Genomic DNA, 27,398 nt, shown 5'->3' with positions numbered 1-27,398 from the left:
AGTAGTAAAGAAAGCAACCACCAGTTCCAGAGGAAACTTGTACCTTAGGTTTTCTCTATTTTGGAATGAAATATTTTGTCTTCCTCAAAGTATAATGGCAAGCTTTATTCTTGGATGAAAATCTTTTAACAGCTTAATCTGTGTTCTGGTTTGGTCTGGATCAAAGAAACTCAGTTGTAGAGACATTGGGTTGAAGAGGTGGGCACAGCTCAGGAACACCAGTAGAACTTCTGAGTGTCAGCCTTACCTAGCAAAGGCAGGTGACACCCTAGATTTTTTGGCTGGTTACACCTAGAGCCCTAAAATTGCCCACAATTGTTTTTGATAATAATCATCTTGTGTTCAATATCTGTTGTTTCACCAGCTGATTTTCTGTCCTTTCTGGTCCTGCTGAGGGAGAGAACAAAACACTGGAGGGTTGCAGTAGTTAATCATCCTGGCTCAATGTGTGTCACTGCAGCATTTTTTCGTACTGTTGTCTGGAGTCCCTCTGTTTGTTTTTTATCCCTGTATTTCTCAATCTGTTCCTGGGAGCTTTGAATGGAGGATAATTGTGGTCTGAGTAGAATTTTGTAACATCTTTTGTTCCCCTGTCATTTATGCTGAAATAAGCTTCAGGGCTCACATGAGGTAGCCAAGTATGTGAGTGTCTGTGATGGCAATCTATTAATTAACTGGCTCCCTTCCTTCATTTGCTGCTGCTTTTTTTTTTTTATGCTAACTTTTGAAATCTACTCTCTGAGACAAAAAACACTTGAAGTGTTGGATATTAGTCTTGACCAGTCCAAGAACAGCCTTTTATTAATTGTTTTGTGGCAGCCAGTCAAAAGTGGAGCCAATGTGTCCATTTTGTGCATTTAGCTTGTCTCATAAATCTTAATTGCTCACCTTTCAGGGAAAGCCAGATTTTTTGAAGTCAGAGTTGGTTTAGAGACCTGTTCTTGATAATTGCTGCGGACAAAATATCTCCCAAAACCTAAATTGCAAATGAAACTTCAGTTGCCTCATGAGGGTATACTTGAATCCCAGCATAAAAGGAAGGAATCTGTCATTTTAGAAAACTTGCAGAAAGAAGCCATTCAGTGTTTTAGTTAAAAAATAATGTTGGCATTTTTGAGGAAAGCTGTAAGAAGCAGTAGTGGAAATAGTACAGCTCTATGCCATTGTCAGAAGAAATGCTATTTAGAATGTTTAAAAGAAAAACAAATAATCTTAGCTAGGAAAATGACAACTAGAAAATTGGAATTCTTATTTTTGGAAAGGTAGATCAAGCAGTGTCCAGAAGAGAGTAATAAGTATATCACAGATTGATATATTCTTACATTTCTAGTGAAAAGAAGAGAGAAATGTAGTGAAAAGCATTGGGGACTGTCTCAAACTAAACTCTTTTTTGCATAGAAGGATTTATCCCTGTCCAGCTCCCCTTTTGCTTGCAAATGGGCTCATTGTATGTAGTTGCACATTTTGGGTTTAATTATCTCTTTTTGTGATACCATGGAGTTGTCCTTTGACTAAAAGCTCCATTCAGCTCTAAATGAGCTGTTCTGCTTTCCTGTTGGAAGGTCTTTGTGGGTTTTACCTGCCCTTTCCATTCATTCCTGTCAGCCATGTGACTGTGCAGTTCATTTGTCACAGAAATGGACCCACTTGTAAATTGCAAAAGCAAAATGGTTCACATTTTCATGAGTTTATCCTTTTTTTTCCTGGTTGTGTGGCTTAGTCTGTCCCTCTCATCATGAATATTGCAGTACCTGTGTCACAGAAAAGGTAAATTTCCTTATGGATACCTATTTTTGAGACTGTTGTTTTTCTGTGGGGCAGTATCTTGGTAGTGTACATCCAGCTCCTCTCTGAGTCACTCCCTTCACAGTCTGATTTTAGCCAGTCCTTTCCATATTTTTTTTGCCATTGTAGATATTCATTGAATATAGGTATTCTCTCCAAAGACATTTGGTGTGCTCATCTTTGTGTATGATTTTACAGACAGAGTTGAGAGAGAAAACCTTCAGCATTACTCTTTTTTAGATCTCTTACTGCCCAATTCTGCAGCTTCTTAGAAACCAGTGGAATATTGTGGATTATCACCAGCATGCAGGGCTGGTCCTGTTGAGGGTTCAGCAGCTTGGCTCTCAGACCTCATAGTCAGGATGTAAAAGAATAATCTGCTGAGTCAGAAAACATCCTGCTTTCAACAAAGTGCCCTTGGCACCTTGAAAAGAAGTGAATAATAAGATATTCCATCTTCCTTGTCCTAAACTTGGCTGTTGCAAGTATTGGAATAGTTAAAGGAGTTGTGACAACCTGCATTTTCCAGCATGGTTTCTGGTGTGCAGGGGCAAAATTAAATTCATCAAGTATTACTTGGCACTGAAGGTTACTTGAAGACACATCAAATGAGCTCTTAGATGTTGAGCACAATGAAGGGACAAATGGTAGATGAGCACGAAATAGTGGGAGTTTTTTTGTAAAATAATTGCATAAAATAAAAATAAAGTAAAAATAATAAAGTAATAGTAATTGCATGTAGCATTAGGAGTGGGGTTGATGATCTCAAAGGTCTCTTCCAACCTAAATGGATCTAAGGATGCATGTGGGAGTGCTAGCAGCTGCTTCCACCCATGGGTTCCAGTGGATGTGCTCTTCATGTTCAGGAGCAGGCATGCAAGGTTTGCTCATGTGGGGTAAATGTTTCTAGTAGCAACAAATGGTAGTGCACAGGTTCAATGCAGGCTTCCCCTTAGAATGGGGGAGGAAAGTAGCATTAAAAATGAAGTTTGGAGCTTCCTGTAACTTCCAGAATTCATGAAGGGGTGACTGCATACTCTCAGTAGAGTAATGCTTGGTGAAATGTAGAAAACACAGGTGAGCAGCTCCAGCCTTCATTGGCAATCCACGTCTGTTCCTCTCTTGACAGAATATGTTCTGTCCATTAGAGCATTGCAGATGTAAAATGTAAAGGCACTCTGCCCAAACACTCAGATGTTGAGACAACAAGAAAGTTTATCTAGATGTCTAAAATATTTCTGTTAGATTTACTAGAAAAAACTTACACATTCAGTAACCCAAATAGGAGATTTGGTTCTTTTGAATTTAGAACAAAAGCCTGCATTGCTAGATACTTTTATATCCTGTTTGTTAAAGTCATTGGTCATTACTGCCCATTAATAATGGTGGGTATGGGTACACTGGAGAAATTAAACTTCTTACATGTTTACTTCCTTTCTCTTGAAGTAACATATCCACCAATCCGGACCCAATCTGTTGTACTTCAAATTCAGTGCAAAATTTTGAGATTTAGGTTTTGGGGGAAAAATGAAAAGATTGGTTCAAAGTTGTGCATAATAGTTGAGTTTGATTTATTAGAAGGCCTCTAGAGCTATATAATTATCTGGTGGGAAGCTGATTTGGTGTGACTTACCGTCCAGAGATCCTGAAGTGACAGCCTGAACTGCTCCTTTATCTTTGGAGAGAAGAGACTTTACCCATTAGTAACGGATTGCTGGATATATTATTTTAGAGAAAAAAAAGAACAAACAGGTAAGATTTTTTCATTCTCCTCTTCTACTATTTCCTGTCTACTGCAAAGGCATTTTCTGTCATCTTTGTTCTATCAGCTGTTGATTATTTGAAGACATGATCAGGTAGTCTCAAAGTACACAAGATAATTTCTACCAATATTTTGTACTGGGGCTGTAGACTATTAATACACTTTCTGGAAAAAGACAATTTCTAGTTGCAAGTAGCAGATATTGAGAATCTAAGGATGTTGGTTTGGGGATTTTGAAAGTAAAACTTGAGTAGAGCAAGAAAAGTTAGCAATAGCTTCTGTAGATAATCCATATAGAATATTTGGGATTGTTTGCTCTGTACATGGCAAGAAAAAAGTTATGACATTGTGAGTCAACCTCAGTTTGTCATAAAACAATGTTTCCCATCTGACAAGAAGTACAATTATGGTTTGAAAAGTTTTAGAGAAGTGCCTGACACATAGTTTGTGCTTTTTTCACAAAGGCATTGCCTTTTTTGATACCATATTTAACTTGGAATATGGTAATACATGCACTGTACCAAGGCTTTAGGTTATTTTTGACCTCTAGGAGGCTTTAGTAAAAGTAAAATTTCAATTTCTTTGTGTGACTGAATTTCAAGATATGGGCTGGTTTTGAGCTTTTTTTTTTTTTTTTCCCCTGACAGTGTTTGTATGATCAGAAGGAGCTGGAATCTGAAGTCAGGAGCACATTAGTGAAAGTTAATCCTAAATTTAGATTTTATGGCTTAGTTTTGTAAAGCTGCTTTTATGGGCAAGACAGATATTTCAAGGACAAAAAAAAAAAAGAGAGCAGAAAATGTTTAAACTGATGCACACATGCATTGTACAGGTATCTGTTGATTGTGAGTTAAATAATCTTTCATAAAAACAGGTGGTTTGGGTTCAAGGTCCACTTGAGGGGTTAAGCAGTCTAATCTAGTGGATGCTGGCCTTACCCACAGCAGGGTCTTGGAACTGGATGACTTTTAAAGGACCCTTCCAATCCAAACCACCCTGTGATTCTGCAAGTGTAAATTTTAATGTTCAGTTTGAATTTAAAGTAAGGAAAATTGTATTGGAGTTACTGCAGTGTAATGAGATCAGCATCCAGAGTGTGTTGGGACTCCCAGGTGTGCTGGGATTGCTTCCATTGGAAGCCACTCTAAGTAGACAATATTGCTGTTGTTTGAATATGGGAAATCTTAGGGCAAGGTTAAAAGGCATAGGGGGGGATGTTGGTAGAAATCTTCACAATTCTTAAGATGCTTATTAGTGGGGGAGACAGGGAAGAAAAAAACAGTTTGAAGGTTCCTCAAGCTTTTTGTCAGGGAATTTTACATTTGAGTTAGTTCAGTACTTAGAGAAATTCCTCTAGCTCCCCCTAAGAATTCTTCCCCTTAAAAAAAACACAACAAATGCACCAAAAAAAAAAAAAAAAAGTTAAGAACTTTCATTTTTTGCCTGTTACTGTCTTGAAATCTGTGTACATATTTTTAGTCCTATAGCAAGTATTAAGCAGTTTGTCCCTTTGTGGGCACTGTATTTTACTACTGATCATGGAAAACCACTTGCTAAGTCTGAGGCAGAAATAGACTTCTCAGTTCTGTTAGAAAACAACACAGTTGGGATTTAGGGGCAAAAAGTGGGGCATGTGGAGTTCTAAAGCTGTTTTCTTGTCTTCCAATCAAGAAGAAAAATCAATCATATGGATTCACAACTAATTGCAGTCAGTGATGAAATGCATATTCTAAAATTACTTTTCTATTACCCATGTAAGCTCAGAGCACAATAGAAAAGGGTTGTGCTTCCCTCTCCAGTGGTATAATTAAATAGTTCTTTTGCAAGTGAAATAATTGTAAATATGAATCAGACACTTATAAAAATACCAATAATTGTAGCCAGTACAAGCTTAGTTGCCTCTGTCATTGTTTGTATGTTTCAGCTTGATTATTGTTGGATCTTATTTTTCTGTTGAGAGAGGACATTTTCTTTAAATGAGAACTACCTTAAATGCTCCTGAAGTAATAGCAGCATCCCAAAATGAATGTATCAATAATTGTTACTACTGCTTTACTGAAGTAAGTTTTAGACAGAACTGTAAGGCAGCTGTTCATTGACTTTTTACAGCTTTTACACAGAGCCTTAAGCCGTTTCAAATTTCCTGTGGGTAAGGATGGTTACTTCTGCCTTGTCCCAAGAAAGGAGGATGTTACTGTTAGAGATGGAGAGCATTGGAGAGCTGTTGAAACAGTAACAGTGTTTGGAAAGGCGAGGGAATGTTGGTCCATGAAGAGGGCAGTTTGCCAGTGCATTGTTTGAGATTATTTTAATGCTATACAATATAAAATACAGTATGGCATAAAAGTATTGTACCACAAAATAATTATTGAGAGTTAAAAACTTCAAACAAGTCATATTTCAGAATATGTTTGGTTTTTCTTTTTAAGAATTGCATGGTCATTAAGAATTTGGTTTTGCTTTAGTGTGTTGGAAGTTGAGGCAGAAAAGTCACACCAAGGTGTCTGAAGCTCCTGTGCCACAGAACTGATGCAGCTGTTCTCCTTTTTCTCACTAGTGTGTAGTTGGTGGGTGCAATGCCAGCTTTGCATCTCAGGGAGGACTTGCCCGTCATGTGCCCACACACTTCAGCCAGCAGAACTCTTCTAAAGTTGCCAGCCAGCCAAAGGCCAAAGAGGAATCTCCATCTAAAGCTGGAATGAATAAAAGAAGAAAATTGAAGAACAAGAGACGGCGATCACTACGTAAGTGTTTCACAGCAGTTCTTGAAAGGTTTGTCTTGGAGTGAAAGTTCCTCCTCACTCTGGTGGTTTCTCTGCAGATTTGAATCTGGTGGAGTTGGGTTTCTTCCCATCACATTCCTTGTGATAGGAAGAAAACAATTCCAGATTCTGTTTGTGTTCCTTTTCAGGGTAAATCTCTGTGTGTCAAGGAAAAAAGATCAGTTTCCTGTAAGCAACAATTGGAGTTGCCAATTGAAAGAAGCTTTTCATTTCAGAGTTGCTTTTTGTTTACTGACTCTGTTACTGTTGGAAAGGGTTCTGTTTAATGCTAATGAGATCTGAAGTTCAGACAGAGATTGCAGATTCATATAAATTAGAGATAAATGCATGTTATATAAGCTCTTTTTTGAGCACAACATTTCATTATGTTAATGACAGTTTTATGAGCATAACCAAGATCTAATTTTGGGCAGAATTGACTTGCTATGTTTTTTTAATCTATCTCCACATAGTTGATGTTCATTAATTTTATATGAACCAATGTGCTGAGAGGTGTGATTTGTCATTTAAAGTGAGAACTGTTTCCTCTAGCAAGAAATCACCACTTACCCAGCACCTCTTCTAGTCCATTTGGATCTGGTAGTTTGATTCCTGAGTTGTCCTAGCCTTAGACTAATAAAACATCAAATTTCTATAGAGATTCTAATCTACAGGAATAGTTAGGAAAGATTAGGCAACTGTTGAAATATTTTACTTTGGGTTATAATTGCTTTGGATGCAACTCTCCAGTACCAAACTGATCATTTGCTAATATTAAAGTGTTACTCTGCCCCCTGCATTTTGGAAGAGACATTAAAAAACCCCATTACATTTTTTTCTGCTGGTATGTCAACAGCTGAAGAAAAAAACTACATGTATTTTTACTGATGGTGCAAAATCCATCTTACAGTATTGGAAAGTAGCACAAGGTACCTTTTTTTAGGTTTTATTCCTCAGTTTTATCTCTCCAAAGCTCTTCTGTAGCAGAACATGTAACTGTATCCATCTTTCTCTCCCTGTGAAGAAATACAGTTTCCAGTTATTCAAATGGTACTGCAGCAGTGGATTCACATACTGGTGGTCTTAGGTGATTACTCTTTATCCCATGATTGTGATTTATTCTTAATACCTCACCTGTGTTTTAAGGAACTTTATGAAGCAGTGGTCATGTTTCTGCCTTGCATGCAGACAAGCGTGTCCTGGGAAGTTACATTATCCTCTGGAATTCTGAAAAGTTTCCTTAAAAATTCTTATTATTCTTAAAATATATATGAGCAAATTGTATTGTGAAACACATCTTAAATGTAGAGATTTTAAGAATTCCTCTGGTTTTGGTTCAAGATTTAAAGAAATTAAAAAATTGTTTCTGCCCTTTTCAGAATGGGATTTTCAAAGAGCTTTCCCATTCACTGTGGAAATCTGGGTAAATGAGAAGGTTGCAGAAGGGAAGGCTGATCAGTGAAGGGTTATGGGCTCACCTTGCAGTGTCTTTTTGTATCTTAGATGTAATGAGAGAGACATCTTGAGATAATTGCACATTCCTAAAGGATCATCAAGATTTGCTGACTGTCACACAAAATATAAAGGTCTGAGACTGGTCACTTGAAAATTCTCATTTTCAGGAGTTCCTGAGTTGCATGTTAGCTTGATTCTCCATATAGACTTTGTTAGGTGGCTGATTTAATGCATCTTAATAAATTTTCACCCCACTATATGCAGAAGTAGTTTTTCAGATAGGCATTTTATTAGTAATGGATAAACATCATATTATTTCACTTACAAATTTCAAATCAGAGCTTCATAATTAAAGCTTCAAATCACCTGTTAATATGCTTTAGTTGTAATAAGAACTTGCTGCAGAAGTTATGAATGAATTTATGGCAAAAAATGGAAATAATAAATATTGTGGGAATGTTAAAGACCAGACTGCAGTATTTGAATGGTCTGCTGTCTTGATCAAGTGTTGCACAGGAAGAAAAATGACAGCTGCTTGAGCAATTTCTTATCTTCTTGCCTCTTGAGACAAATGCAATGCTGGCTGTAGACTTTTGCCTTGGGGTAGAAATCATCTCTAACTGAATTGGGAACTGACTACTGTAATGTATTTCTCCAGAGGGTATGTGACCCAGAAATGGATCCAAAGTTGATGGCATTTTCTGAAAATGCTGAGTATTGGCAGCTTTCTTTCAAACTTGGTGTGGATTGCTGTTGGTGAACTGAAGGTGACAAAGGGCTGATACAATCTTCCTTGTCTTTGTTTCTTAGCTTGGTTTTAGTTAAAGAATGAAATGTGCAAGTTTGTGTGTTTTGTCTTTACAAGAAGAATGGGGGGAGGCAAAACCCTTATTCAAGAAGCCAAATAACACAATTAACATCATAAAGTATTTTCAGTTTAGAGTATATAAAGCTAAATACCTCAGGGTTTATATTTAGATATTTCTGAGTGCCCAAAAGGAGAGATGGAACCAGGTTCCCTGCAAGTTCTCTTCTCTTACAAGGACTTAATGAGATGGAAGTAAAACAAAATGCCATTTAATAGTGGACAGTTGTTTAAATCACTTGCAGATAATAATTTGACAAAAGCTGGCAGTTTTTCAGCACAAAACAATTTGTCTCTGAAAAAAAAAATGTTGTCAGTATGTTATTTCTACCTCATGGTTTTATGAGACCCTGGCTTTTTTTAAAGATGTAAGTGGATTACTAAATATTTGTTGACAATTAATGGCTGATACATGCTGTTACTGAAACACCCCCTTGTATAAATTCTTAATAGTTTAAGTGCAGCAAATTTATACATTTGCTTCCTCTCTTAATAGATAAAGGTAACACCTTTTTGTGAGAGAATGTATCATGAAAAAGGAGACTTTACTGTTTCTATATGTGATGAGACTACAATCTTCTAACTGATGCTTTTTAAAGAGAATTTCTACTTTTACTTAATTGGTTTTTTTAAGATCTTGCCATTTTAAAGTGTTTTACTTTTCTTTTGTCCTGTGTTTTTATTCTTCTAAGTTTGAAAATCAGCCTTTTATTATAAAAGCTTGTTTTACTGGTGGCACCCTTTTAACTCGTCACATTCATGGTGCTGTAGAGATCTTATTTGTCTTAGAAATTTTGATGTAGAATAATTCAGGATTAGAGTCCATGGGTTGCCTTCTCTTCTGGGTGGCCTTTTTTCATGTTCTCTCACTCATGCAGAGGGGCTTTTAGAACCAAATATATTGCAAGTGTGCACTCTAAAATAGGTCACAGTATTGCTGTGCCTTGACTACAATATTGTCACCTGCTTTTTCATTGCAAAGATGACACTGCAGTTATTAACAAGCATGGTAATCAAGTTCACAGCAGAGATAAGAGATAAAGAAGCTTTCTGGTCATGAAATTTGCTGTAAGACTCTGTTACTTCTGTAGGGCTTGGTTTTCATTTGGTGGTTACTGGCGTGGTGATGTAATTTATTTGACTTAAGGAACTGATGTGTGCTTGGAACTTGCATTATTAAGCATGAAGGAAGATGCTTAAATCCATTTCCTCCAAATCATTTTGGGGTAAAGATGCATAGAAAATACTAGAACTTAAGAATAATTTAAATAATTCACACACTTTTGAAAAATTCTGTCTGTTCTTCTCAGTCTGCTGAATGTTTTCCACTGTAAATCCTGGAGCAGTTTGTTGCATAAACCTGAAAGCAAAAATTTGTTGGGGTTTTTTTTTCCTTCTTTCCAACCTCCCTCCTTTCTCCCCTCAGATTTATTTATGAAATATTTATATGCTTGCATCACTGAGCACCTGCAGCACGAGCTGGGGTCCTGCATTGCCACTTAGAGTGAGAACTGATTGCAGTGAGATGATTGCCTAATTGGCAGTGTCCAGCTGGGATGGAGCAGGCACAGAACAGAATGTGCAGATGAATGCTTACCAACAGTCAGCCCCAGGAGTGCAGCAAGTGCTAGCTCCAATTTGTACTTCATTTTGAAATAATGGATACAGGAATATAGGAGCTGTTTTAAAGGAAGACAGCAGAAGTTTGAATCACTGTTTGTGCAGATTTCAGGGTAATACATAGTTGATAATGTAATACCAGTTTCTATTCTTAGTTTCAATTTCAGTGTGTTATTTAGTAAATTGCTGCTCTCAAGTAAAGCTTAAAAATGTGAATATTTTCATTCCGACTTTTCTGCTAATGTAACATAGTTACAGTTTTATATGGTATATCTTAAAACTTTTCTGTGAAATATTTCTAATACCATGCAACTATGTTCTAAATAGCAATTATTTTTTAGTTTAAGTACTTTTAGTACTTTTAGTGTAGAATTGATGGACTTGCTTTTACGCCCTAAATCAAAATTCAATAATCTATTGTTCAAGAAACACTTAACTATAAAAATCCTTTTCTAAAAGGAAAAGGTCTTTGTAATGCCTGCTGCTTTTCTACTGGTTGTAAAATCTCAGATGGGTGTTAGTTGTGCTTTCCTCATTATAAATTGAAGGCAATATGTGATGCATGCAGCTTGTGCTTCTTGGGTAGAAAATGTTTGCAAATAGTCCAAGAACATGGAATGACAACTTGTGCATAGAAAGAAATGTGTAATAGTGTGGAGTTTTTCACCTGACTGTTCAGCATTATTGCAATTGATGAGTGGATGTGGTTGCATTTTTGGAAATGGCTGTTTCATTCACAGGGAGTGTGTTTAGAGCAAACTTGAATTGTGCTTCTCTAGGAATAAATTCTCCCTCTCAGTAAAAATGACGTTTGCTGTTCTCTGACAAGGTAGTGCTGCTGACAGAAGGATAAATGATTTACTAATGACACTTCAGACCTGTTTACGTGCTTGAATGTGTCTGAATGCTTTCAGTGTGTTGAACACTAAGGATCTCTTTTTCTTTTTTCCAGCAAGACCTCATGACTTCTTTGATGCACAAACACTGGATGCTATAAGACATCGAGCCATCTGCTTTAACCTCTCAGCACATATAGAAAGTTTAGGAAAAGGCCACAGTGTTGTATTTCATAGTACTGTAAGTATTTATATGAGGAATTCTGTTTGTTTACCTGTGTGTCTAAAAAATCCAATCTTTAAGAAATATTTCTGTTTTCCTCTTTTTGCTTTAGACATTTAATCAGAAATAAGCAATAGTGGCTCTTTGGTATTGTGGAGCTGTCCACTGCTGTTAGTAAATGAACTTTTAAGAGGTGTTGGTGGTAGTTGTTCTGGCTCACAGATTGAGTGGATTGCAACATTTCCTGTCTGATCCATTTGGGGAATGTCTAACAGCCATTTTGTGTTGCAGAAGAAAATTGGTTCTGTCTTCTAAATAAGAACACAGTTCAGATGGCATTTCCATGGTCATGAGTGACAGTGGTCATTTATCACAAGAAGTATTTTTGGTGTATAATTGAATATGTAAAGATGCTCATCTGAAATATGTGTTTATTCCCTTTTCCCCTCCAATTTAAAAGATAATCCTGAATTAATTTTTTCCCATCCCCATTTTTTCTTTCAATAAACTTACCACCAAAATGTTGGGGAATTGCTGGAAGGAGGCAGGAACCAAGTGAAGAACTTGTATTTGGGTAGGAAAGACATCAGTATTAATTTAGAGGAGTTTAAACCAGGGATAAAATACTGAATTGGGGTAGAAGGATCAGAAGTTAAAAAAGGTTGAATAACCTCAGGTTTTCTTAAGCATCTTGGGAAATGAGGGCATGTGAAAGTGGAGACTTGGCTGAAGAAAAGAAGTAAGAGATGGGACAAAATGGGGAGGGATGGTTTTAAATTGGTAGAATAGTCCAAGCAAGCAGTGCTGGCTGACATGTCTTCAGCTACAGCTTAATCTTGGTATGGGATTCAGACTCTTGAACTACCAGTCTCTTTCCATAAATAAAAGATGATTTTATATACATGAAGCTTATTTCACCTTGTTCTGCAAGGGTGATGATTGTTCTAAATAGCTGTGGCCTGTATTGGAAATCTTTTCCAAATTATTTCTGCTGAACTTTATGTACATTGTGCACCAGCTGCAAGTGGAGATTACAGGTGGCTTAGCTGTTACTATGTTTAAATCTCATTCTAGTTTCCCTGGCCAACGTGGATTTTACAATGCTGTGAGAAAAGCAGATTCTTCTCCAATTCACAGCTTGCTTTAATCTGAAAGGTGATGCAGGCAGTCTACTCAGTTGGGGAAGAACAGCTCTGGCTGTTGGAATAATTCCTAAGGAGGTGGAATTAGAGGGAGGAATCTGCTCTAGAACTGCTTCCCATGAACTTGAAGGAAGTGGTGAAAATCCTTGTAGCTCATCTGTGCATGTGTCCCTTGAGATGGTGGGAGGTTGATTAGATCTGGAATTGCTTAGACCTCAGTTGTGGGAGAGCATGTACCTGTGGGAGAGCTGCTCTGGGCTTCCAGCCCCGTGCTGCACCTGGCTGCTGTATTTTGGGGTGCTGGCTTGTGCTGGACATCAGCTTTGTTGGTGAGACTTAGCCTAAAATCAGCTTTAAAAAGAGAAGGAAGGCAAGGAGCTGTTTTGTCAGTGTTACACTGAGCTAACCTCAGATACAAACACTCATTTTGCATCTCTTAGAGGCATTAGGACCTGAGATCTGAATGGTGACTGGCTAAATGCCATAATAAGTTTGTGTGGTCCACCCTCAGATGAAGAAAAAACGTGCAATTAACAGACACATGAATTTGAAAAATAGGAAGATGAAATTGCCATGCTGTCTGAGAACAGACATGAATGATGTGGCTTTATTGTTTTACTCAGCAGAAGAATAATGTCAGCACAATGCAGTATATTTCAGGGCAGATATTCTAGTATGAAGAATTTCTGAGCAGTCACTGTAGATCCCTTTCATGTTCTCTCAAAAGGCACATCCTTTCAGTTATGTATACTTTTTTAACACAACCTTTTCTTTGTAGATATGGAGAGATTTGGAATGCAGTTATTAATAAAACCTTTCTGAAGAAATGTGCTTGCTGTGCAGAATATACCTTTGACCTGATTATGTTGGGATGTTGGGTTTTTTTCTGTTTCCTTTTTTTTTTTAATTGAGTCAAATTATTTGTATTTTAATTCTCTGAATTAATTAATTAATTAAATGTCTACTTAATCTAATTAACTAGACATGCCAAGCATGTCTACTTAAACTAAGGAACTAATATTACACTGATTGAAAAATGTAACTTACATGTTACCCTGTCATGCCACCTCCAACTTTTGAAGTGGCTTCAATTAATTCTCTAAAACATTTAAACACTGAACTGTTCTCTGGTTTCAGCTTTTTCAGGTATTTCAGGTCAGTGGCCACATGTATTTTAACTAGTTCCATTCCAATATATTGAAACCTTGTAAGGCAGGAAATGAATCCAGTGAGATGCCTGCAATGCACACAATTTACAGTGTGAAATTGTTTTCTTTTTCCAGAAGAGGTCAGCAGAACTCTGTGTCTGATTTGAGACCACTTTGATGCACATTTGCTTGGAATTTCCATTTTGTTTCTGGGACAGTGCAGGAAATGTAGAGAGTGTATTAAAAATATTTCCAAATAAAGCTGGATTAAGTGGACACCTTCTGGCTGAATTGTGGTTTTCACTTAAAAACCTAAATGGACTTAAGTTCTTGGCAAAACAGTTTTAAGTCTTCAGAGCATATTTATTGCAGACACACAACTTTCAAGGAGTATAACATCTTGCTTTCTATGAATGTCTAGTAGGACATGAAGAACAACAACTTTTGAGGAAAAAAAGCCCTGTAAATTGGTTTTAATTATGGTTTTGCAATTATTTTAGGTAATAGCTAAAAGAAAAGAAGATTCTGGCAAAATAAAACTCTTGCTTCATTGGACACCAGAGGACATGTGAGTATTTTGCTAGTGATGCATTTTAAATGGGGAAGGATTTGCAGTGGGATCAATGAACTGTTACCAAATTATTTTGTGCCTTAGAGTATTTGTGTTAAAGTTAATATTTTAAAAATGCTTTCAAAATAATTTAGAAATTTATAAACAATGAGTTTATTGATTTTTGCTTTCACTTTCAAGTATTTGGGCTCTAATACCAGTTCAGTTAAACTTCCATCTGTATTTTTAATGCATTTTGTCACAAGTTTCAATTCATCATGAGAGACAGAAACTAAAATATTCTTATAAAATAGGCAGGTTTTTTGATTCCTTTTAGGGCAGATGGTAGTATTAGATCTAACAGCATTCTGAAATTTCTCTTTTTAAAATGAATGCAGATTATATTATTTTACAGATAAAGACAGGTAATTTTATTTTAAGATAAGCTTTAAGAAGTATGCAACGCTGGGAACATGAAAAATAAATAAAAGAGAAATTATTTTTAAAATTCAGAGTCGAATGAATTTTTTGCTCATGCAGGTGAATTCAGTATTAGAATTTCTGCATTGGAGAGAGGTTGTTCAGTCATGTTAAGACATTCCCAATGGAATTTAGATTTGGTTTGTCAGGTCAGAGGAAAAATATGTTGTATATTGCTGTTTGCTGCATCTTGATTGGGTTTGATGGGTTAGCTAGAGTGGGTGTTTCAGGCACTGAATGATGTGGTTTTAAATGACTCACTATTCAGTTCATCTTGATTATTGCATGGAAGCAGAGGAGATGCCCAGGTGTCCTGGCACACACCATCAGTCTGTGTTACCCTGTCAGGGCACTCACACTTCAGACAGTGAAATGCACTCAGAGTGTTCCTTTTCACTCCCCTGAGCTGCTCATCAGCCTTCCCCATGGAGCTGGCAGTGGTGATTGAACTTGTGCACTGAGTCCTCCTGAGAAACTGCCCAGGTTCTCCAGGATGCCCATTTGGTTAGGGTTTTGTCAGGAAAAGTAAATAGAAGTCTTGAAGTCATTTCCTCTCCAAGAGGGAAATAACTTCTAGTGGGCTGGGAGGGTTGGGGTTGTTCTGTTGGTTTTGGTTTTTATTAAGAGCAGGAATTTATCTAAAACAAAAAATCAGCTTACTGACTTCTTGTCTTTCTGTATATTTCAAATCTCTGCATGTGAAAAGTTTTCTTTTTTGCTCTTTGTATCTTGAGCATGTTGCTCACTGAAAATGTGTTCCCAATGTTGGTTGTCCAAAAACTGATTTTTGGCTTTATTTAAAAAACTTCCATGATGTTTTCCCACCTTTCAAGATCCATGAGACTTAGTGAATAAATGGATTGCCTGCTGAGTTGTTCTCCCTCCCCCTCTGCCCTGTTGTTTTTAATTTTTTTCTTTCTCCTTCATCTGAAAGGTTTAATTGGAGAAACTCCTTTGCCTGCTGTGTTAGAGGTTCTGGGTTTCATTTTATGTTTTGAATTACCCAAAAAATTGAATTTGAGTTGCAGCTAACTTTCATGCAAAGTGAAATCTTTGCAAAATGCAGATTCAGTGAAATAATTTGCAAAAGTCTGCGAAATTTGGCTTTGCAGAGAAAGAGCCACTAAAATTAGTTTTAAGTATTGGGCTTCTCAATTTGAAACCCATTTCAAAGACTTAGACACCTTAATTACAAACTCCTCCCCCAACCTGAAGTTAACCTCTACCTTCTAGGACGTGTAGAAAATTTTTAAAACCCCACCAAAAACTCAAAGAGGATAATCAAACAATTAACTACAGCAAAGTTGGAGCATTTTGTCTTTGAAACCTTTGAGCTTGGAGCAAGGAAATTAGTGTAACTCAAAGCTCAGTGCCTGCAGTGTATCCTGTCCTTTAATTGAGCAGAATCAAGGAATTGCTGCCAGTGAAATAAATTATTTTCAAAGGTCTGGTTGTGTTTTCTGTTACCCATTTTCACATGAAATTGTTACAGTGGAGAATGCAGTGCCATTATCTTTGTACACTTGGAATATACTTCTGGAATAATCTAAATTCTCTTCAGTGTCTTTTCAAACTGAAAAACTTCAGAGTATAATGTGTAAAGATTGGCTGCCTTTCCTCACTCTGGTGAAGATGCTTTTTAACCAGGGAAATGTGAAATTTGCTTCATGTGTGCTAGTTTACCACATAATGTTATGGTGAGAAAAACAGTTGATCTTTTTTGAATATTTTTATTTTATTTATTTATTCATAGTCTGCCTGATGTGTGGGTAAATGAAAGTGAGCGACATCAGTTAAAAACTAAAGTAGTTCATTTATCAAAACTACCAAAAGATACTGCCTTGCTTCTGGACCCAAACATTTACAGGTAACATCTTCATTTTGCAACTTTCTTTACTTGAGTGTAATCTTAAGCCTCACTTAACTTTTTGACGTTGGAAAATCAGGATTGCTAATGTATTATACACCAGATCAGGGAGCCTTGGGTACTGTACACGTCCAGGAGTTAAGTTCTGAGGTCTTAAGTTATTTCAGAATTACTTCTTGAACTAAACTCTAGTGACTGAGAAACGGGGAATGTGTGTATTTACCAAGTGTATTTTACTTTTTTGTGCTTGGTGTACAGAAATTCTAGTAAAGGAGGTACATACAGTGGAATCCTGAAAGATCACTTCTGTTAAGATCACATACTGGTTTGTATACCAATTTTTTTAAAGTCCAAATTTATCTTTCCATATTATATTCAGCTGTAATACATGCAGTATTACCTTGAAACTTGTACTTGTGTTCAAGTACTGTTATTTTTTATTACAAGATTCTTTATAGGGGGACAAAAGGGAACAATTCATCTTACTTGTCTTTAAGCTACTTTCACATTTCTGTTTTTAGGCCCTCAGATTGGCTTCTAATCCATCTGGTTTCTAATAATTTCCTGATTCTCCCCCCCACCCCTTTATTACTGCTCTCCCATGATTGTCAGTACCCACAGTTCTGTGTGTACAGTTTTTAAAGGTAATCTGAAATGCTTAATTCATTCTGAAATGTTGAGTATCCATAGATCCATATGTGATTATATTAAAAATCCATGAAAAATTGCTTTTGGTATGAAAGTTTGTCATAACAGAAGTTCAGTGTTTCAATGTTTTTCCTTAACATCCAGTGACCAAGAGTCTCAAGGAGTAAATCAAACACTAATCTGAGGTCTCTCAATGCAATAAGCCTTTCAGTTCACCTTTAATACTCAGTGTATTTCACTAATCAAATTAATGAAAACTTGCTTTATGATATGAAAACCAATCCTACTGTATTTGCTATCTTTGTAAGTGTGTTTTAAGTACTTACCTTAGCCTATGAATCATTGCTATTAATGGTAAACTCATAAAAATTGTTATGGTGAGATTGGATTGTGTGTTTTCAAACTGCTCAACACAATGACTTTTAGAATCTAATTGAGGTGTTAAAATTTTATATTGATTACCTTTGCTGAGTTTGATAGATTAGTTTGCTTTGAAAAAAAAAAAATAGCCTTTTAAAATAAAAATGTAATGATCTCTGGATTAAGCCCTTGGAGAAAAATTAGCAGACCTTTCTGTCTCTCCCACATAAAATTAAGGTCCCCACATGTAATGTTGTGCTCTATTTTTAGCAGTATGGATCAGTCTGTGATTGAAATGAGCTTTTGGGACCAGCTGAGGGAGCTTAATGATGAAAATTTAAAAACCAAACTTTAAAAACTAAAACTTCTTTTCAAGAGGAAAGAGTAGTTAAAGAAATTCAGTGTCATGCTAAAATGCCTGCTTTAATAGGAAGTTTGAAATAATTATCTGAGATTTACACTTTAGTGAGATCATCTGAAATGGCTCTTGGTTTTAACCAAATGAAAGTAGACTTTGTATAGTCATGATTTCATAGTGCATTCAGCTGACCAGTGTATACATCACAGGGTCTTAATGTAAAGCTGTACCATCTTCTTTTACAGAACAATGCCCCAGAAGAGGTTGAAGAGGTAAAAACCAAGCAAGTGGGGACACCTGCAGTCTTAGTCACTGACAATGGATTTAGAAATAAAGTTGCACATTAGTCAAATCCCATCTTTTTTTTTTTTTTTTCTTTTTTTTTATTTTGTTTTTTCTTTTGGTTTCTTTTTTTTTTCCTTTTTTTTTTTTTTAGAGAAATATTTATGCTTAGTGTAAACATTCTGTGAATGAAGTTGATGCTTCCGTGGAATATATTAATATATGACTGTATATCCACATTTTCATGGAATGGTACAGTGGGAGACTGAGCAAACACTCTTCTGGCAACTTAGTGGAACAACTAAAAGGCTTTGCATGCTTGCTTCTTTAAGCTGCTTTTTTCTTTAGTGAATACAGTAGTCTATATTTGATGAAAAGAAAAAGTAACCATCACCATTTCCTCCCGATTCCCAGGAGAACTGTTAACAAGCTATTGGGCTTCCTGTCAGTGTTAAGTGAACCTAACACATGCCAGACAATAGAACAGCTACCAAGGGATGATCCTGTTGCCCTTTGAGTATGGTGGATAGTAATCATTCGTCATTTGTGATCTTGTGTCCTTTTGCAGCTCCCTAAAATATGTTGGATTATGGTGTTGAAACAAATGTTGATGGAATGCTTGTCTTTTCCAGTCAACTCTGAATACATATAGTAAGGTGGCAGGATGTTCAGAGTGTTGCAGTCTGTCTGACCCCTTTGCAGGAGTAGTGTAGTGTGTTCATCAGGTCTGCTTTGGTGTGATCTGTAGCAGTGGAGGGGTTTGGGAAACCTCGGTGTAAGCAGTCAGTGTTACTGGTGATTTATTTTGCTTTTTTGACCCTCTAGGATCCCCATTCACTTGTAAAGTATACTTTATTTGGCCTAATGTTTTCTAGATGTAAAGAAAATGGTATTTTTTAAAAAAAAATTAATCTAGAAATTCAATCCTTTATGCACCAAAGTTGGCTTTGAAAAGGAAAGTAAAATCATTTTCTTGCTTAATAAGCAAGGAGCCGTGGATTTTTTTTAACTGACAAATAGAGATGCGTCTAACCTGTTAGTCTTTGTATGGAGACAAAAATGTTGCATATAGATAATAGGACATTGCTTGTAAATATTTCAGCAGATTTGTAATATATTTTTATATTATGAAATGTACTGTAGATGTTTTTCTAGAGGCATGAAAGTTAAAATGTATATATTACGGTAGAAATAATATTGAAGGATATTGTAATTCACTAGTGCTGCCAGAAGAATTGTTTAAAAAAAGCACCTTCCTTAACAGTAAAAAAACCTTCTTTTACATACCTAAGGGACTATATACTACTGTTAGTATCTGTTGTAAGAACAAAAATACATTGAACATCCTTCCCAGAAATCTTAGAGGGATGAATAGTACCCATAATTAATTCATGGCACTCCTTTCTAATAGTGAACACAAAATTAGTTTTTTCCTTACTGTCGGAAGGAACTAATATGTAAAATTTGTATGGATATATGCAGTCAAACTGCAGAGTTAGTCCTCCTTATTGGGGAGGAATTTACTACAGTGAAACTAATAACCAGCAGTTTTTACACTAAATTTTTATTAAATAGATTAAGACTTAAAGTAACCCTTTGGTTGCAGAAGTGAGCACATCCTAATGTAATACAAATGCGTTCTGCATTGGTACTGACACGAGTCTTGCTTAGCTCCAGTGGGTTAAAAATGTTACTTATATACACAAAAAAATAATCTTATCAAGGATATGAAGTGCAGATTAAAAGCACCACTAATATAAGATGTTCTGGAATGGTTGTTTAATAAGGGTATTATTCATAAAATCTGTAGTGACGTGACTTTATTTTTGGAAGAAATGCAGTGTTTTGTTTTGTGTTTTTTTTTTTTTTTTTTTTTTTTTGCTTGAGCACTTCACCTACTGCTTTTTCTGTACCTATAAAGTAATCCATAATCTTTGTTTCTTTTTTTTTTTGAATTTGTTATAAAATTGCCAAATAGAAGTGTTTCAGATATAGTTTGTATTTGTATTTTTTTAATTTTATTGCTTCATGAGTTTCTTGTAAGTCATTTATAATTGACAGATGATTGTAGACCTTGCCTGAGTATTTTTTCTAATAAAACAAAGCAAACAAACCTCATAAGTGTCAAAATTGTACGATTTCAATGGAGTTTTCAAAAACAAATATAAAAATGATGCTGTTTCCTCTGTAAGTTGTAACACACACCTTTACAGAAGGGGGAATTCATGGATTCAAGTAATGTGGTGTTCATGTAAAATGTGACTTCCCCTGGGTTTGAGAAAACTATTACCTGGTGTTCTTATGGCAGTTTCTGCTTTGGGAGGAAAAATCAGTTTAAATGACAAACATCTGTGGAGAAATGGATACTCTAGAGTTAATTACACTTTCCATAATAGTCAGAAGGTGAGTGGACATTTGGCTGGTGTTGGCCTTGTAGTTATGGAAGTGGATTGCTAAAACTATTTATGCTTGAAAGTCATTTGCACTCTACAGATTTTGGAATTACTTGGTGCTGTTTTGTTCCAAATGCCAGTGTGTTCTCTGAAGCTCTGCTGCAGGTTTTTGTGTTCCCTTGGGTAGATGTCACTTGTGTTGGAATACCAGGTAGGTGGAACTGCCACTGTGTGCTGGGGGGGCACTGATCATGCTTTTGTTCTGGAAATAATCTTATTCTTACTCTTGAAAAGTGTTTCTGAAATAATTGGCCTCTCCCCTTTTAAGTAATTCCATGTGCTTTGTTTTGGGATGTAACATTTAAAGGTTTCTCCCTGTCTTTCTCAAGAACATTTTCCAGACATTTACAGATTGCATTCTCTCCCAGCTTGAGTGTTTATTTTCTTTGTAGAGAAATGTCAGCTCCTTGAAAGTCACATTCTCAGGAGTTGTAGTGCACACAAATATCTGTGTTCAAACTCCCTTCTTTTGGAATGTGTTGGCTTGACTTGAACAGTTTTCTAAAATGGAATAAGAGGATTTTTGAGTGAGGGATTGGGTTTGGGCTTGAAGACCAGCTCTGCCTGTTAAGTGGATGGAAATTCTTGTCTGGGAAAACTGGCTGGAATTTGGGCATAGCACACAGCTGATTGTTTGATACTAGATCTTACTCTGTTTGCTAATGCACCTTAATAATCAGTTTATTAAACACACAGCAGAAACAAATTGGTATTTTTTTCTTACACTTCCTTTGAATAGAATTTTCTCAAATTACTGTGGGTCTTTCAGATTTTGGCCAAAGTGTGCAGTAGGTTGCACTATATTTTTCCTCTGTAGTCCGTGAAGTAATTATATAAAATTGAATTTCAAATTGAATTGCACATTAATTCTGGACTAGCTTCATTTGGAACAAACAGGTGAATTGTGTTCAAACATGCATTGTGTTTAATAATCGAAATTCAAGTGGTTGATTTCTGTGCCCTTCAGCTTTTCAGTACTGTGTATGAGTTAATTAGTGCAGAAGACTGGTCTTGTTTAATACTTCAGTCTGAAACTGATGGTTTACTCTCACTTAATGCTTTTCTGCCTTGACATTTTAAGTTTGTGAGTGAACCTATCCTAAGTATTCTTCTATCCTAAGTATTTCTTGTTGTATTAATGTATGACAGGTACAACAGAAAAAAATCCTATAATAGGAAAGTTGGCATTTTAAAAAAGCAGCTGAATGAATGGCTTCTTTCAGCCATTGGTGTTTATTTATTCCAAGCAAAGAATATTCTGGAAAACTTTGTTGAATCAACTTTTATTAAAAATTCTGTGTTGTGTTTTGGGGGAGGGGGAGATGAGCACCACCTGCACTACTGCTGTGAGCAACACAAAACCTCAAAGTAATTTAATTTGTAATTTCTGAAATGACATAAAAATAGGTACCAGTTCTGCAATATAGCAGCTTGCTGTCCTCTCAGGGGTGATGGCAGGACTGGGAATTAGTTGTCATTCACAGGGCTGCTGGTGCTGAGCTGTCCTCATGGAGTGACCCAGCCCAGGAGCCAGTGTTATCCTGGCTGCAGACCTGGGTAAAGAAGGGAAGAAGGAGATGCTGCTGTGAGAATTCATGCTACTGTGCTCAGCTCTAGACTGGAATGAGCTGTAGGCTAGAGATTTAAGGCTCATTTCCCCTTCTCTCCCACATACATCAATGCACTTACCTCTAACTCTTACCTAGAGAAGAGTTGAAATCAGGATGTGTCTGATGTCATAATTTAACTTAGAGTGGAGTAAGGAAGTGTAGTTCTAAGAGTATGAATGAAACTGTGTTGATTACAAACAAAAAGTGGGCTGTTGGTTGTCAGCCAGTTGTGGATAAATTCAAGTCCTGCAGTTGTTTGTGAAGATTAATGTGCTGTGATTGGTGGTACATTATTTGTTTTTCCTAATTCTGAAACTGGCCCTTTGAACTTTAGTAAATCCTCCTTGGTAGTAAAGCAACAAATACTAAGTAATATGATAAATCTGTTTATTTCTTCCCAAATGAGAGATAATTGCTGATAATATCCCCTTGGCTTGGCTTGTGTACAGGAGATTTGAGTCCTGTCTGGATGCTGTTCAAAAGAATTGTCAGATTTTAATATCCTTGGTGTTTTGCCTGTGTGTGTAGCCTCAGTGGAGGATGAGAGATCCCCACAATGATTTACTGTGAAGAACTGCCTCTGGTTTGAGGCAGTCAGTAGCCCTTCTGACTAATCAAGGGTGCCTCAGAGGGTGAGACTGGGAGGAGAAGATAAACTTGGGGACCTTGTGAAATGATAAAGAAATACCCCTGTGGTCTGTTGGGTCAGCTGCCCTGGTTCTGTCGTGGGCACCCCACAGCATGAGCTGACCTGTCCCTGACTGAGTGTAAGCTCTGCTCAGCAAAAAGTAAAAAATCAGTGTGGTACCAGCACATTTGGCATCCCAAATCCAAAACAGCACTAGGAAGAAAATGAACTCCATCCCAGCCAAAACCAGGATCTAGGGCTAGAAATTGAATGCCCCATGCAGACTCTGAGATCTCCTTTTTGTCCCTGTCATTGCCCAGTTGTTTTTTTTGGCTTGTTTCATCCATGAAACGTCATGTCTGTGCTCCTGTGGCTCGGTGGGATTTGCACAGACACATGGAGTCTGGCAATGCCTTGTTGATTTTAGGAGGACATTGTTATGGATATTTGACTTGTCTACCTCTGTTCAAATCTCTTGTCTGAAACCCAGATTGTGAAATCAGGGGGAATGGAACACGATGTTGCTCGTGATTCCTTTAAGCCAAAATGCTCAACATGAGCCACTTAAACGTGTCTAGGCACTGAAGTATATGTTTGGATTTACATAATTCCAAGGCCAAAAAATTAGTAAATGTATTGTTTTGGGAGCAAAGCCTTGGAATGTGAGATTCAAGACTGCCCCTAAGCAATAAAAGCATTTTAAACAGTTCCAATTTTAAACACTTTGCAGTTTTTACTTCCTAGTGAAAATGAGGCAGGGGCTTGGACCCTGCTTGCTTGTTCTTTCTTCTTGCCATAAATATTCTCTCCTAGAGCATGGAAATAAGTCAATTACACTTAAAACTGTTTATTGCAGAGCAGATGTGTGCATACAGCAACTGTAGCTAAAAGCCCAAGTATTTAATTAGCAGTTGCCTGCAGCTGGATTCTTTCTTTTTATACAAGTGAGGAGGTAGGAAAGCAGAAGACGATGTCAGGAGACATTCTGCTGACAGTGAGCAAGTTCATGTGTAATTACTTATTAAAAATTTTCCTCTGCCTCCATCCTCAGAGCCATCATGTGGTGTTGCTGCCTTTCATTGTGCTGTGCAGCCGTGCATGAATTCTGTGTCCTTGCTGCCCAGACACCTGTGCTGCCTCAGCCAAGTAACATTTGGTGGGGTTCTGTGGCCTTAGGAGAGATCTGAAGATAGACCTGAAGGTTTTCTAATAATCCTGTGCTCATCTGGTAGTTTTGTTCTAGCTGTTCCCTCTGCAGTTGTTGAGAGTTTGCCATTGATGTGGAGACTGAAGATTGGTGTTGTGGTCAGAGCTCAGAGTGGGGACAGACTTTCCTCGTGGGCAGAGCTGTGAGGATTTGCTGCTGGAGGTGTCACATAGGCTCTGCAGGTGAAATCCATGCTGGTGGGAGTTCTTTGTGTGGTTTACATCTCATTGACTAGTTACAAATAGCTTTTAAAATGGGCAGATGCAGATAAATGTGTGTATGTTGTAAAAATTTCAGGGAGCTGGTTTGAGGATAAAATGTGGCCTCTGTCTTGAAATAAGCTGCATTTTTTTAAAATTTTTTTTATTTTTTTTTTTGTTCAGAAGTGAATTGCTGTGGAGGAAAGGTGCAAACAAAACCTTACCTTGGCTGATGCCTCATCTGGGTAATTACTATAAGCTGTACAAACTGCTCACAGTAGTTACTGATGTATTTCTCTCCTTGTACCCTTTTTTTTTTTCTTGGCTTTTATATTTGTTAATTTTAATCTTAGAAGGTATTTCATCATTTAATAACTATTATATGCATTCCAGTGGGAGCTGATTTCAGCAGTAGAGGATTCAAAGATATTTTAAGCTGGAAGACAGTAAATATCAAGTAAATACCAAGACATGCAGCCACACACTGTGCAGTTTACAGCAAGTACCAATGATGTTCCTGCCCCACCCCACTGCTCTCCCAGGTGCTCAGATCCCACATGTCACAGTTCATTTCCACTGTGTCTGTGTTTCAGGATCAAATCTAATTTCACAGTGGTCTGTAACCAAGAGGTGGCAGCAGCCTACCACACTAAACTGTGCAGAAATTAATAAATCCCTTGGTGCTGAGGCTGCTGAAGGTGTTTTGCTTTTCTAAACCAGCCTCCTTGGGTGCAGTTTGGTTTCTTGATGCAGGATGCAGTTGTGTGTTAATTAACTACAGCTCTCCTCACTGCTTTTCTGGTTGGTCTGTGTCTTTCAGATGTTGCAGAGGAGAAGAGAAACTGCCTTCTCTTTTAATAAAACTGACTCCCAAGACTGAAAATTCTTGAAAGAAATTCTGTTATTACCCAAGTACTGAAAAGATTGAACATTATCACATTTTGTAAAACGTATCTGGGTAATTATGGTACTTTCTTCTCTGATTGCTTTTTCTTTGCCAGTGATGCCCAAGATTGCACATTTGACTGCCTGATTATTTTCCTTAAAGGAGCATGGCAGGAATTCTGTATTTTTTGTTCAAGTAGGTTGCATATCAAATGCAATTGTTTAGGTAATCAGATTATTGGTGGTTGGGTTTTTTTCCCTCCTGAAATAAAACATTGAGCAATTTCAGCATGAGCTAAAAACAAACAGACCCAAACCAAACAACTTTTATGTTCCTGTAAATTGCAGAGCTTTTCAGATCACTGTCCACTTTGTGAAAAATGCTGCTGGAATCAGAACCATGATTTCTTCTGTGTCTGAGTAATCCTTTCATAGGAAAATAAATTTTTTGCCTGTAAGATGGGTAACCATGTACAAGGCAGGATTAAAGCAAACTTCCAAAACTCACAGCTGCAGTTGCCTTTAGAATTGTCTAGTAGTATTTGTAGAACTCTTAAAAAAAAACCCTTTTCCCAAAAAGTGGTGTTACTTGGTTTGCTTTCTGCTGTGTTTCTTGATTGGTCTGAGGTCTCTAATGGCATCTGCTGTTTTGTAGCAGTGACCTACATAACCTTTATCCTTTAGTGAGTGAGAGCTGCTGGGATGTGGTTGTGTTCCCAGGGAGGAAGGGAGTTGGTTGCATTGCTGCATGAGTGGTGCAGGCTGATGCAGTGAGCACAGAGCTGTTGGCATGCCCGGGGAAGTGGGTGAGTCACCATCCCTGGAAGTGTTCAAAAACCATGGATGTATTACTGGGGGCATGGTTTAGTGATGAACAAGGCATCTCTCTGTTGGCACTTGGATCTTAGAGGTTTTTTCCAACCCTATTCCCTGTTTCTGTGATGTGCAGTGTCTCTCTTGCTTATGCTTAAAGCCTGAAATTCAAGCTGACCTCAAAAACTGTCTTGTGTGGCTGCCAGAGGAAGGACACAGCAGTGGATAAGCTGTGCCCACATCTCACCCAGGAACTGCATCCCTGAGCCTTCTCTCATCCCAGACCCTCTGGGTGGTGCTCTCATTGAGCAGTTGCCTGGAGAGTGGCCAGGTTCTCACCACTCTGTGTGGATTTCCAGGGATTCCTGAAATGTCATTGCCAAGTTTCTGCTGCACTCCTGGTTAGTCTTGGGCTCTTTGCACTTTCAGGTAGAGCTCAGTACACTGTGTGCAGTGGGGTGATACTTTCCAGTTTCTGGACAACAATGAAGGCTAAAAATACATGAGATCAATGGCAGATGAGTGTGAAACACAGGCAACCCCTCAATCTAGACATAAATCTCACTATTGCTATGGCAAGGACTTGCAAGGGGAAGGTGGGAAGAGGAAGGGTTTTTGCACAGCCTCTTTTCTCTGCCTGCAGCTCCAGTTCTTGATTTGATGGGGAGTGGACATTTGTTTGTTGGGGTCTTGGTGGGGAGGGCTGGCAAACTTCTCATCTAAATAAGAATTTGTTGAGCGAAATTCCCTGTTGTTGTTCAACTCAGAAGCTATCCAAAATGGGTGCAAAGCACTGCCAAAGCAGAAGTGTAGATTTGCTTGTTCTGCCATCATGTGAAAGGCAAGGGATGATTATAAATCTAGAAATCATGGGATAGGGGTAAATGAATCACAGTTGAAAACTGGACTGAGATGTTCTGGGGGATTTTTTGCTGTGATAGAATTTTTTTTTTTTTGGCAGTGATAGAATTTTTTTTTTGCATTTGTACAAATTAGGTTGTTCTCTAATGATCCATGGGGTTTTGAGGGTTTTTTTGATACTGGCAAGGTGCTCAACAGAAGCTGCAGAAGAAATCAGATTGTCTTGTTTGTAATCTATGGTGCAAGTTCTTTTTTCTTTATCTAAAGCTTTCTAATCAGCATCTTTGTCTAAGTGGAAGGTGCATTTACTTTCCATGTGGATTTCCTCCCTGCCCCCAGCAGCAGTGGCATCACCTCATAATCTTTAGGGTTTGAGTTGTATAACTTGGGTCCTATTTCAGGTTCATCCCTGAAGTGCCTCCTGAATGTGATTTCACAAATGCTGAGTAACAAAGTCACAGATTGCCTGTGTACCACAAAGCCAAAGGTCAGCTCATGTAAGGAGTGATGTGAGTCACAACAATGTGTGTTCCATGGTCCTTTGTGTGTTTCTGTCAACTTTATAGTGAGATCTGTTGTTTTGTGGTTTGCACAGCTA

At 37.4% G+C, this 27,398-nt stretch overlaps 1 protein-coding gene across 2 annotated transcripts in view; it reads left to right on the top strand.

The window, feature by feature from the left end:
* Nucleotides 1–20,264, top strand: part of AEBP2 (AE binding protein 2) — a 42,674-nt gene extending 22,410 nt beyond the window's left edge. The window contains exons 4-9 of one of the 2 annotated variants that reach the window (XM_059848012.1): nucleotides 6,105–6,291; nucleotides 11,202–11,326; nucleotides 14,099–14,166; nucleotides 16,382–16,495; nucleotides 16,754–16,820; nucleotides 18,107–20,264. In XM_059848012.1, the coding sequence (XP_059703995.1) occupies nucleotides 6,105–6,291; nucleotides 11,202–11,326; nucleotides 14,099–14,166; nucleotides 16,382–16,495; nucleotides 16,754–16,808 (549 nt within the window). In that variant the 3' untranslated portion in view covers nucleotides 16,809–16,820; nucleotides 18,107–20,264. The remainder of the gene's footprint in view (nucleotides 1–6,104; nucleotides 6,292–11,201; nucleotides 11,327–14,098; nucleotides 14,167–16,381; nucleotides 16,496–16,753; nucleotides 16,821–18,106) is intronic. The other variant, XM_059848013.1, reaches the window with a different exon arrangement.
* The last annotated feature ends 7,134 nt before the right edge of the window (nucleotides 20,265–27,398 follow it).

This window comes from Haemorhous mexicanus, chromosome 5 (assembly GCF_027477595.1).
Source record: "Haemorhous mexicanus isolate bHaeMex1 chromosome 5, bHaeMex1.pri, whole genome shotgun sequence".
In the NCBI taxonomy this organism is placed as follows: Eukaryota; Metazoa; Chordata; class Aves; order Passeriformes; family Fringillidae; genus Haemorhous; species Haemorhous mexicanus.
This window is presented reverse-complemented; position numbering and strand designations above follow the sequence as displayed.